Genomic DNA, 13,481 nt, shown 5'->3' with positions numbered 1-13,481 from the left:
GGATTTTCAAATGTTGCCTATCATAATTCTGGTCTCATGTGGTCATTAATCTGTAAGAACGCCCTCATAGTAATTGGTAGCAGAATTATTTGCCATTTGTGGTTGCTCCAGGGTTTGGGAAATAAAGTTAAATCATCAGCCCGAAACTTGTTCTTTTAAGGGGCAGTGGGTAGTTTCTAAACATATAAGAAAACATTGTCAAGCTTTAAGTTTGGATCCGTTGTCACCCAGGGACACATTTACCTGGGGTCTCTTAAGGTCCTACAATCTTTGGTCTATTCAGGTCTCACAACCTTCCTACTTCTAGCAGGTCTTTGTACCCATTCAAAAGTCTAGCAAGCAATGAAAGCCACAGACCAGCTTTGTTGGTCATTTAGTGACTGATACTCTCAAGATAAAGGAGAGAGAAGCCCAGCAGCAGCCATGGCAAAGCAGAAGCTAAAACCTCAAAACCTCAAGTCTTTTAGCTCCAATTACTTAGCCTGTGACAGCACTTCCAAACCATAAGCAATATGCCTTCCTGTTTCAAAAGAGAGAAAGGCAGTCAGGTGCAATGGCTCACGCCTGTAATCCTAGTGACTGAGGAGGCAGAGATCTGAGGATCACTGTTCAAAGCCAACCTGAGCACTAAAGTCCTTGAGACTCTTATCTCCAGTTAACCACTGGAAGTAGCTCTGTAGCTCGAGGGGTAGGGCAGTAGCCTTGAGCTGAAGAGCTCAGGAATAGTGCACAGGACTAGAGTTCAAGCTCCACAATCAACAGAGAGAGGGGGGGGGAGGATGGAAAGGGAGAGGGAGAGGAAGAAAGACAGGGAGGAGGGGGGGAGAAGAGCGAGAGCCCAGCAGGGTCCAAGCAGTTTTCCAGACTGTGTGATCACAAAGTAGCAGGGCCAAGGTGCCAGGCCAAAGTCTGCATCATCCTTTCTGTTCCTCTGTAAGTGTTCTCTGAGGCCGTGGCCTGGGGAGGAGCTGTGTCTCCTCTTTGTTCCCCTGCTACAATGGGAACCAAATTTCCAACAGAAACTTCTAAGGAGCCCCATTGAAGCCACAGAACCCTCTCCATGGACATAAGTTCCAGCGTGGCCTTGAGTCACTCTGCCTGTGTGGTCATATTAGCCACCAAGAACACTTGCACAGAAGGTGGGCTTTTGCACAGCCACAGGAGAGCGATGAAGAGGCTGTCCCACCTTTGCTGGTGGAGTCCACGGTCATGGCCGTGCCCACCCCCGCAGGACTGACACGGAGGAGAGGGTCAGGCAGCTGGAATACGTACGGGGAGGCATCCCACCCGTAAGAGCACAGAGGGGAAGGCAGAGAAGAAAGGCCCAGGGAAGACGATGATCCACTGCTGCTTATGTCAACCACGATGCAGGCATAACACAGCACAGTGTGCAACTCTGCCTTTCGTGAGCACTCGTTCTAACTGCCATTGTGCTGTGTGTTGGGGGAGGCAGGTAAAATAATGAATGGAACCAATTTATCCATTGATCAATAAGAGAATTGTGCACACGTACGAGGACATGTCTCAGCTCCCACTCACTCCTGAGATATGAAGGAACAGTGCCCTTTGGGTGGGAGAGGGGGAGGGAAAGTGGGAGACAAACGTGGGAAGGGTAACGATGGTTGAGAATCATGTACTCGCTGCCATGTGAATGTAGCGAAGCCCTCTATACATCACCCTGATGTGAAAAAGGAAAAAAAAATAATGGCCCGACATGTGCATTTGATTTCATGATGCTTTTTTTGCTTTCCTTCTTTTAGAAAGTTTACCCAGAAAGTTCCCTTTTTCCTCTGTGGAGCCTGCGAGTCCAGGATGATCCCGTCCAATTCTACGACTGGGACGCCTTTTCTGGCCTCGCTGTGGCCGGGGACAGCTCTGCAGGGCAGCCTGGCGCCCGTCCCGGCCCGCAGGGCTCCGCCCGGGGACGATAGCGGGCTGGCAGCTCTCTACATCCTCATGGTACTGGGCTTCTTCGGGTTCTTCACACTGGGCATTATGCTGAGTTACATCCGTTCCAAGAAGCTGGAGCACTCACACGACCCGTTCAACGTGTACATCCAGTCCGACGCCTGGCAGGAGGAGGACAAGGCTGTCTTCCAGGCCAGGGTCCTGGAGAGCTTCAGAGCCTGCTACGTCCTTGAAAACCAGGTGGCTGTAGAGCAGCCCCACACCCACCTCCCAGAGCCCAAGCCCTCACCCTGAGCCCTGCCATTCGAATGACACACTCTTCCCTTGCTGTTGTCAGGTGACGGGCAAATTGGGACACTCTATTGATTTTAAATCATGTTCCTTCTGTGATCAAGTATGTTTTTTGTTCCCTCAATGTCTGTCTCTGAAGATTTTTAATTAGTTGTCAGCATATAAAAATGAAGAGATGGGGGCCGGGAGTTTGGCCTAGTGGTAGAGTGCTTGCCTAGCATGCAGGAAGACCCGCGTTCGATTCCTTGGTACCACATACTTAGAAAAAGCCAGAAGTGGTGCTGAGGCTCAAGTGGTAGAGCTCTAGCCTTGAGAAAAATCCGAGGACAGTGCTCAGGCCCTGAGCTTAAGCCCAGGACTGGAAAAATAAAAAAAAAATGAAGAGATGGTACCGTTTCCCATACAAGACCCAGAAATCCATCAAGATTTTGTGTGTATTATGCAATGCCTACAAAAGCCAGGGACTGACACCACCACCACCCCGAGGACAACCCCAGAGTGTGCCTGAGACAGAGGAGAAAAAATAATGTCCCCTTCAGAATATGCCACAAGGACATTCCTCAGTTACCAATGGAGAAGGGAGACGCTCTTATCACCCCAGATAGCGCAGGGCAAGGAGTTGGGGTGGGCACTGATAACACTGAACCAAGTTGGTAGAGCTTTTTTTGAGGTCAAATACCTGTCTTGTGGGCTGAATTGTGTTTCCAGAAAGGTACATTGAGACCTACACTCCCGGCTGCAGTGAGTGTCACCTTCCTGTGAAATGGATATTGCAGATAATTGTGTTTTGGTAAGACCACCGAGGTGGGCCTTAGTCCTGTCAGGAGGACACGTGGACACGAGCTCAGGGAAAATGCTCTGAGTTGACAGAGTAGAGGCTGAGGAAGGAAAGAGGGAAGAGCAAGGAAGGGGTCTCCTCCCAGGTGTTGGAGGAAGGGCCCTGCCCACATCTGGATTTCAGAGCTGTAAGATGTGTGTGTCTGTTGTTCAAGCCCCCAGCTTCAGAGACTCACCAGCAAATGTAGCATCTGTCGCCCCTCTTCCCAGAGCTGCTTGCAGCCAGCACTTCTTTCCCTGGGCCCTGACAGGGTCTCCTGGTGCCACCGATCACATCACGCCCTCGGCACTGTGGCATCCTGAAACCTCCCCTGCCTGGGCCTTCCTGGAGGGGAGGGCTCCTTTACAGGATGCAGTCTTAAAGCCTGCACATGTTACCACACAAGCGTCACTGACCTTAAACAGACAAACCCGGCCCTGCATCATGAAGCGACGTGATGATTCTCCTGTGAAAAGGTGAGGCCATCTCACAGGGCCAGGGGGAGGCGCCCTGGGTTGACTCAGCCTCCGTTCCGATGTCCCTGCTGGGTGATTCTTTGGTTCCTGGAGCTCTGTGGAAATTCAAGGACAGGAGTGGTTCTACTCACCCCACATTCACATGGACCTGACATCTGACCTTACACCTAGAGGGCTCCTGGGCCACTGGCGCCCAGCTGCGGCTGCTGGCAATTCAGGATCCCAGTGGATGGCTGGCCTTGCTTCAGACAGACAGGCGAGGAAGACAGAAGGGCACCAGAGCCCTCACAAGCAGGGTGGCCTACGGTGGCACCATCTGACCTTGCTGTCTCAGTCTCGCGGCCAGGTCCTTATCATTTCTCCTCACTGAGACTCCTGTGCCTTTTAAGGGCCGTGTTGTGAATACTTCCTGTCCTTGGTGAATGACCCTCGCCCCTTTGCTTGCTTCTTTGGTTTTAATGGGAGATGGGGAGGTGGGGGTGGATTAGCTGGGCCATGGATTATCTTACTTCCATGCTTACTTCCATGTTTGAAATCCGACTTCACACACCTAGGTCACCGGCTGCACAGATAAGGTAATCTCAGCTCCCTACAAATAGAATATTGCTATTTTACCTGCAATGTTACAGGTAGTTATCAAAATGTAGCAATGTTTTTTGCTATATTAAGCAAAAAATAATAATAAAGCCTTTTATCACAGTCTGGTGTGTTTGCTCCTTTTTTTGTACAAAGCAGTTGGTGTTTTCTTTAATATGACTATGATGCTATGTGATTATGGATAATAGTTTTTGAGGGGCCCTGAAGCCCAGGACTTGAGAAAAAGGAAGAGGTGGTCACCTGGACCATCAATGAATCTGCCATCAGCACACCGCATGGCAGAATGGAGAAACCCAGGCCTTCTGCTGCTATAGATCCAAAACAAAGGGATGGGCCCTCACTGTGGAGGTGTCCTCAAAAAGCTGGGGGGCCGATGCTCAGTTCCTGACTTTTTCAGTCAATGGAATATCTTGATGGATTTCTTTTTTCCTTCTTTTCTTTTTTTTTTGGTAAGAGAATCTGTGCAGTCTCTTAATTTTTCCATGCTGACATCCAATTAGAAATTTTGTGCTTATGCCACACCTTGAACTCAGGGTGTCATGCTTGTTTAGCTTGCTTGTTTGTAGCTCCAGCACTACTACTTGAGCCATGCCTCCAGTCCAGCATGTTCAGAGATGGAGGAGTCTTGAGGACTTTTCCATCCTCAGCTGGCTTTGAGTCACAATTCTCCAAGAACTAAGATTACAGCAGCACTAGGCTTAACTAATAATAATAATAATAATAATAATAATAATAATAGTCACAGCATCAAAGAAGACAAGGTTCAGATGATAAGACTATGATCTGAAGTGCTGCCTGTGCAAATTGCCTGCAAGCTTCTGCCCCCCTCAGGTTGCTATGGTAATTTCATAGTAGCCACAGTGAGAGTTAGAAAGGAGCTCACAGGTCAAGCACCCTTTGAGGGGTTCTATGGTCTCTAAGTATGCAGATGAGTCCGTGTTAGGGCAGAGTCACTGTCCTGAATCCTAACCAAGAGATAACTTCTTCATGGCACAAGCGACACAAATGCTAAATCAGGCTGAAGCTGCTAAGCCAAGGCTAGGAGGGCTGGGGGAACAAAAGAAATGTGCCTGGAGGATGACTGCATTCTTTAGTGTGCATGGTCACAGGACAGGTGTTATTTTTTTTTTAATTCTAAGAGGGAAGAAGACAAAGGCAGACATTAAAGAAAGCCAAGTTTCAGAGATTTCCACAAATCCTGGATGGTGACACTCTGCAGGCCAGCTGAAGGATTTCTGGGCATCGCTGCCCCCTGGTGGCCACTTGTGGAATATATCTCAATGGGCCAAGAGCCCTTTTGTGTAGCCAGCCAGACCAGGGTCTATGTGAGACAAAGTGAGGTGCTCTAGATAACCTCTGACCTCACCCTAAGGTGAAAGGTTAGAAGCTAAAAGCTCTGTCTCGCCATCTGTTTTGGGGGGAGTCATACCCCTGTGAAGTGGGAGGAGGAATGCTCAGAGACAGGGAAGAATTCTCAGCACTCTCTGGAGTCACAGCTCAGAATTCCCAGCGACCCTGTTTCCTTCCTTTTGCTGGACTCTTCTCAAGCCCCTTTGCATTCCAGGACACTGTTATCCTTCTTTCCAGCCCTTGAACAGCAATCACCCACCCAGAACTAAGATCCTCTCATTTCCAGGCCTGTGACTGTTGGGGTTCTGCCAGGAGAAAGGAATTCACATCTGCACACCCCTGGAAGACGCTTGAGTTACAAATTCACGGGAGCAGCCTCAATCATCTTTTAGTCCATTTCCTAACCCCACCCCTTGAGGAAGGACTCTGGAGCTGGCCAGGTCTGAGATTCCCAACATGGGGCAGGTGCACGAGAAGGGGTATGGAGGGCCACTGTGGTAACACAGAGTCCCCTTGGGGACAATGACTCTGTAATAACCATGACTGCCTGCCCCTGATTCCCCAAGGACAATGTTGAAATGGCTCGCAGTGACTGGTCAGAACTGAAGTCCACTCCCTCGAGTCACACCGGAGCTGTGCGTGGCCCCGCAGGATGGAGGATTCCCTGGCAGGTGACTTTATCCACAGGGCAGCATGGCTTAGGCCATTCAAGTCTTCTTGGTCTTAGGTGTCAAGATGGCTTGTGATAGAAACCATTTTAGGTCTTTTCCACCACAAGGTTTGGCCAGGCAGAAGGGGGGCACACAAGGTCTAAGCAAAAGGCTTGGGAGTGCAAAGGCTTGGGGGTGCAGTGGGGGTATAGCTGGGCCCCTAGAGTGGGGCTCTTCTCCAACTTGCTCAAGCTCCCATGTGGGTTTCAAAGCTCCCCTTCTCCATGGATTATAGGCTGAGGGGGTGTCTCTCTCCTGGGGGAGCTTTCCACAGGGGCTCCCCTTGCCCCCCAAAACTCCCTGAAGTCCTAAGATGACTGAGCACTACACACATGACCCCAGTTCACAGAGGGTCCACACGCACTTGCACCAAAGATGTCAGATCCTCCTGAACACAGCATTGTGAACTCTGTGCGTCTCTTCTTACAGAACCGTCCAGAAACATCACCATATCTGCCAGGCGTATTCTCATTGAATTTAGGCGACAAGAGCAAACATTTTGGAAAAGAACTGGCAAGCTACAACCAGCAGGTCTCAGCTGTCATGGAGAGTTGTGTGTGTTCGGTGGTTTTGACTGCTTGACTTTATACAGATAAAGATTTTTAGAGAAGTTCTAGACTCACAGATGAATCAAAAGGAAGGCACGGAGATTTCTCCTACGCCTGGGGTCTGTCCACGGTCAACACCAGAGTGGACTGCTGGTGATAACCCATGAACCGCGCTGAGGTCACCACCATGACCAATCAAAGCCCAGACTTCCCATTCAGAGTTGGTGTTGTGTGTCCTACAGCTTGGACAAACGTGCAGCACATGCATCCGGAACAGTTTCTCTACCCTAAAAAGCCTCTGTGCTCCTACTGCCTAGCCGGCCCCATCACCTGTCTCACCAGCACCCTCTCTTGGAAATTCTTGGATTGGACCCCAGGGGAATCTGGTGGCAGCTCTCTTAGTGGCCCGGTTGTCATAGCAGACGCCCGCCACACAGGGGCAGAGCATCTTTGGGTGGCACCTAGCTCTGGGTGCAACTCGACTTCAAGGGGGTGATAGGAGACCTGCAGCAGCACCAGGTCACTCTGAGAGGCAACCACTGAATGACAAGATGCCCTAGAAGGTTCAAGTCAGGACAACACCCACCTGCAGTGGGCAGGGCCATCTCTTGGTTTTTGTCTTGAGAGGCAGACTGAGATCTCTTGGTTCATTCAGATCATCCCGTAAGACAGTGTGAATAGGCTTCACAGATGGGCCAGATCTTAAATACTTGACAATGGACATTTCAGTGATTATTTTGAGATGGGGTCCACCTTTCTTCCCCCAGGCTGTCCATTCTCCACTTCCTGAGTAGCTGGGATGACAAGCCAGAGCCACCTTATGCAGCCCCAAACTCTTTACTCTGAAGAAAAGAAAGAAAGAAAGAAAGAAAGAAAGAAAGAAAGAAAGAAAGAAAGAAGAAAGAAAGCAAGCAATATATTTGCTTTTTAAATAGAAACCAGGAGGAAAATAAATCATTTAAAGGTAATATGTCACCTAGAGGCAGAGATGTTTTTGCCTAAACAAGAATATTTAGCTTTTATTTGCAAACAAGGTAGGAGGCACAGGAATCTTAGCAGCATATGAAAGTTTATTACTGCACAGGCACCTGCCACATTCTTTTCTGGAGGGGTTGAAGTACAGGATTTGAAGTCATAGGTTGTGCTCTTCCTCAACTTGCTTGCTCATGTCACACCTCCAGCTGGCTGTTTTACTGGTTGTTTTGGAGATGAAGTCTCATAGGCTGGGGCTAGCTAGCTTTGAACCTTAAACTTCTGCCTCTCAGCCTCCTGCCTGGGTAAGACCACTACTTCATTATTTTGATGCCTGCAACAGAGCCAGTCCCGTGCGTTTCCATGCCACCTCTAACTACTACTCTTGATAGACCTCAGGGAGGTTTCCCATCTTTATTACAAATAAACAACAGGGCAGGGACAGGACCTGTGTGTGTCCAGTAAACATGCTTATACCTGGAGCCCCAAAGTCCCGGACTAAGAGTGACAGGTCAGAAGGCATGGGCTAGGTATGATAATGATGCCAATTATCCTCATAATGATAAAGCGACAGGATCAACCACTTTTAATTTCTGTGGCCTTAAACTTAATTTTTATTCTTGTTGGTTGTCAATGTGGAATATTTCTGACATATCATTAACAGCAAAATGTACAGCATCATGTATGTGATGAAATGCTGCGTTTCTTAAAAATGTATCTTACATTTTGAGAGCACAGAGTTCAAAATTGTCAGATTAGATCTGCCTTATTAACCACAATTATATATTTAGATGTTTATATTTTGCTTGACATGTTTTGTCTAGTCTATTATCCACTGAGTGGTAAGTTAAAACTGCCTTCTAAATGTTTTTTTATTAAAGAATTTATTAACATTGATTTTTACATCACATTTTAAATGACAAGTTTAACAAACAAGTTAAATGTTTTTTTAATTGCCATCTTCTTTTATGTTACGTTATAAATTCTGATTCTTAGTTATCAGTCCTCATGATAGACAATATTCAGGGTAGACAATAAGATCTCTTTTTTTCTTGTTTTAACTTATCAAATGCTTTTTAGATATTGGATCCAACAACTGGTAACAAGGAACCGGTGGGAATACGTTTGGATTTGTGAGGTTGCTTATATTATCACAGTTGGTAGGGGATAAAATAACCTGGCCAGAACCACCCCCTCCAATATCAATGATGTGTCCCCCTCTGTCCTGTGAGTCTTCCAGTTCTAAAGGCCTTGAGCTAGACATGAAGTGGCCTCAAATCCCAGAGGACCATGACATGAAAGGGACGGGGTGGTGGTGGGGGAAACAGATATAAATACTCATACATGTGTGTGTGTGTGTGTGTGTGTGTGTGTGTGTGTGTGTGTGTGTGTGTGTGTGTTACCAGCAACAGGACTCAAAGGCAGAGTCTATTTGCCCATGGCTGGTGTTCTTCCACTTGAGCCACAACTCCAGTCCAGCATTCAGTTGGTTCATTGGAATCTCACAGACTTTCCTGAGTAGCGAGGCTTACAGGCCTGAGCCACCATTGCCTGGCTCGATCTCCTTGAGGTCTGCCTCTAGAACATTCTCCTGAGAAAGAACATCAAGTGAGGATCTCACCATTTATACAGACATGAAGACACAGACCTGAAATGCCAAAGCGCGCCTCCCCTTCTTTTCAGCCCATCTTCAGAGAGTCCCGTCCAGTGGGAGAGGGGCTGGGATCTGGCCCTCCAGAGCTGGAGTTCCACAGACGTTACAAGGGGGTTGCTTGACTGCTGTGTTTGTGTAGATGGAAACAAGGTGCACACAGGCCGGAAGGAAATCCTCGCCCCCGCGGGTGTCACCCAACCCAGAGCAGCCCTGTGCAAGCACTCAGGAATGACAAGGACTTGGCATCCATGGCACAGCTGGTCTGGGTATGGCTCTGTGCCCCACCTGTGCCCGCAGCCATGAACTTCTGTTTCAGAACAACATTTGCATTCTTCCATAAATGCCTTCCTCCTCATTCCTCCCTGCCCCTGGAGGCCTTCCATGGGAAAGGAAGGAACCACGGGAGGGGACGAGCTCGCTAAGGAAGCACAGATGCACTTCTGGGAATTGTCCCAAACAGAACAGAGTCACACACAGCCCCCTGGCTGGCCAGAGCTTGATTGTTAAGGTCACAGGTCAATTGTAGCCCTTAGGGAGTTTGCAGGTCATACCTATGTCTCAGTAGACACAGCTGACAAGTTAGCCTGTAACACACAACAACGTCTGGCTTGAAGGTGACATTGAACAAATAGGAGGACATCAGATACCCCACCTCTGAAACCAGTGAGCTAGATGGCACCACACTGGCTACTTCCTTGTCCTCTGTGTTCTTCTTTTGGCACTATTGGGATTTGAACACCCGGGCTCATGCAGGAATGGCCTTCGCCCTCCCCCTCCCACAGGCGGTACCCATGGGGCCAAGCAGGAGGCCATGACCTCTGGCAGAGCGAGAGATGACAGGAGCCTGACTTCAAGCTTCATCAAGCCCTGGACTCCACTGGTTAGAGTCTAGACGTGACAGGGTCCCGGACGGCTTGGCCCCCACAGGTGGTGCTAAGTTCATGGATGGACAGAGCCATTGATGAGATCCTAGCAGAAGCGGCCATCCGGAGGTGGGGCCAGAGTGGAGAAAATGGCCCCAGGGACATGACTTTGAGGGGTGTCTTGTCCCTACCCCCCTTCATCCCGTCTTCTTGTTCTCTCTGCTCCCTGGTTGCCGTCGGTGAGCAGCTTGGCCCGACACTGCAGTCCGTCTCTTCCCAGGCTCACAGGGCCGGGGGTTGAGCAACCACAGGCTGGAGCCTCAGGAGCCACGAACACAAAAAAAAAAGGCAGTGAAAAGCTCACACATCACCTCTGGGTGTATTTGTTACTGAATTGCTAATGACTCTTGCCGTGAAGGATAGAGACTACTAAGTGGGAATTTCCTCCTCCAAGTCTCCATCCACCTAGCTCTCTCCTCTCCCACATAACTCCTAACCTTCTTGGGCTTCCATCCAGTGGTTTCCCAGTGCCTCTACAAGCAAAAATCTGATCTCTGTCTCTCCCTCTCCCTCCATCCCCCATCTCTCTCTGTTTCTCTCCATTTAACAATCTGCCTCAGATATCTTTCCACATTACTGCTCAAATAATTGTCCTATCTCATTTCGTGACTGTGTAGCACCCTACTCTGTGTCTATAACTTTTGATGGCTTTATTAGAATATAAACTCACATCTCCTAAAATTTTATGATTTCTAGTATAATCAGAGTTATACAGTTTTATCTTTTCAATTGCCCCTGAAAGAAATTGTGCACAGTTGGTCATCACCCTTATCCTCAGTTCTCAAACCAGACAAGGCAGTAATGATCTTTTTCTGATTTTTTATTGCGTATCTTATATACATGAAATCATACATGTGTTATCCTTAGTAACTGGCTTCTTCTACTAAGTGTACGATTTCCAAGGATTGTTCACATAGCCTGCCACTACTCCCTTGTTTACCACTGTGGGATAATATTGCACTGTATGACCATTCCATACGTCATTCATTTTTTCCTTAGTTGATGGACTTTTGGGTCCATTTATTTCAGGCTATTATCAATAATGTTTGTGTTATTAAAGTGTGTTCTAGTTTCCCCATAGGCTTAAATTTCCATTTCTCTTATGTAGACCAAGGAACAGAAGGATTGCATCTGTGGTCTGCTTTGTAATGTACTTAACCAGTTTCCATTATTGAAAAATTAACACATATCTTCAAAACCAACAACCCTTGCAAATGCATTAGGACCGGAAGCGAAAAGAAAGCCGGGGTCTGGGACCCTGGGCCCTGCCGGCCTTCCAACATCGCCTCACTCTGAACCTGTTCTGGGGAACATTTTCTCTAGACATCTATTGTGGCATTTTCTAGCCAAATATCCCCAGTGTGATACGTGAGTCTGGGGTCTGGGGAAAGAAGAACATGCTCAAAGGAGCTGGCTCTCGAACCCCGACCCGCAGGCCTGTGCTGAGCCCCTCCTCCTGCCAGGGGCCCTCTCTGTGCTAGCGGAAGTGGATGACTCATGGCCACGGAGCTTCTGACTCTGTGATCGTGGGCTTCTGCCACGCCTGGCTCTTGGCCACACCTGCAGCAGGTGCAGAGCAGGTTGAAGCAGGAGTCATACAGGCTTTTGGCTGGCAAGCCGGTTTCAGAAAAGGCCTCCAGCTACCCTTGTAGGTTCCAGGAAGGCTCTCAGGCCCCTGAAGACCAACACCTTTTAAAATACTCTTTTGATTTAGAACTATTTATTTTTAAGAAATCACAGGCAGGACAGGATTTTTGCTGTTGTTTCTTCAGAACCAGCCCAACACAAATGAACTGAAACCTTGGGATGAAGCGAATGAGAGATCATCCCTCCACTTGCCGTCTCCTGATCTGCTCAGGACCTCTCCATAGCCCTCAGCGGACCCAGCTGCCCAGCTGCGTGGGACCAAAGCACATTCCTGTTCCCTCCCAAGGCGGGAGCCACGTCAAGGGCACCACCAGCTCGTGGACCGTGAGTATCTGGCTAGGATATGAGGTATGCCATTCTGGAGTTACATCTTTTTTTTCCATCATTAACTTACAAGGGGACAATGCCAAATCGCTCCTACAGGTTCAAGCTAACTTTTCTCATTGAGAGACAACCTGGCTTCCTCTCATTTTTTTTTTAAGAAAGGCATTACAATAATAAATGTAATGTGTTTCTATAACGTGGTGGGGTGGGAAAGGACTGGTTTCAAGGCAATTCAATGTTTTCCAGAGCTTACTTGGTTATATGCTACTCTGTACCTGATACAGCGTATCACGTCACTATATAACTATTTCCAGAAAGTTTTTAGTTTAGACCTCTGTTATAAGTTTAAGTAATCTTTCTTGTAGTAGTTAAGATCTACCGCATTTGTTAGAGTTGATTTGCTGTTTTAAGAAAATGATTGTAAGGCTCTCCCCGCCCCTTGTTATCTTACTTTGAGGTCATACATCTTTCCATGGTATAAAATGTACTGGTGTCATCATTTTTCTTATGTGTGACTAATTTTATGGAATTAAATCTGCTGATTTATCCTGGGATTTCTTGGATGTGGTTTAGAGAGTTCTTCTTTAAACATGTCAAATGGAGAAAGTTACTCCCTCACGCTGAAACTGTCAGGAAAAACAACACTGGCTTCTCTCAGTGTTGCATTAGCAACATCAGTGCATGACAACTCCATATAGGCAGAGGGCTTCACTCTGTCCAGGAGGCCGAGATTTAACTATTACATGTCTGGATCTGCCTCTGTCTACCCAGAGCACGAAATGGCATGGCGGGGGCCTGGGATGGGAGTGATCTGAATCCATCAAGTTGGCCTGGGCGCTGCCTGCGAGGGTTAGATGCCCTTTCTCTCTTTTCTTGATTTCCTTTCCTTCACTAGATCCCCAGAGCAGGGAAAAAACAGCTTTGAATTTAAACAGCAATTAAGATCACAATCTCCGGATCTGTCAAGGGCACTGGTGTCTTTACCCAAGGCCACGGCACCAAGGAGACCAAGAAAGTGCCAGTTTGTGCTCGTTCCCTTTTAATCTCCTCTTGAAAATAAGAGTATCTGGTATATACCAAAGTGTGAGCAGTGAAAAGTCCATCTCCTTTGCCCAGTTCTCCTCTTCCGAGGCCAAAACAGGGGCTGATTTCCTGAATGTTCTACCAGAGTTGTGTATGGCGCTTAGGTCCATGCGTATAAAAACCAGAGAGGTGGTAGGACTTTCAAGAGGCAAGCCTCTTGAAGCGATGTTAGGACATCAAG

General features: G+C 47.9%; 1 protein-coding gene across 1 annotated transcript in view; it reads left to right on the top strand.

Moving 5' to 3' along the window:
• The window catches only part of Kcne1 (potassium voltage-gated channel subfamily E regulatory subunit 1), an 8,472-nt gene extending 4,811 nt beyond the window's left edge, over positions 1 to 3,661 (top strand). Inside the window, exon 2 of the mRNA XM_090333703.1 lies at positions 1,761 to 3,661. Within this exon, the coding sequence (XP_090189829.1) occupies positions 1,813 to 2,202 (390 nt within the window). The 5' untranslated portion in view covers positions 1,761 to 1,812 and the 3' untranslated portion in view covers positions 2,203 to 3,661. The remainder of the gene's footprint in view (positions 1 to 1,760) is intronic.
• The last annotated feature ends 9,820 nt before the right edge of the window (positions 3,662 to 13,481 follow it).

This window comes from Megascapheus bottae, chromosome 1, assembly GCF_031878675.1.
Source record: "Megascapheus bottae isolate mThoBot1 chromosome 1, mThoBot2.hap1, whole genome shotgun sequence".
In the NCBI taxonomy this organism is placed as follows: Eukaryota; Metazoa; Chordata; class Mammalia; order Rodentia; family Geomyidae; genus Megascapheus; species Megascapheus bottae.
Note: the sequence above shows the minus strand (reverse complement) of the source record. Positions and strands in the feature narration are given on the sequence as shown.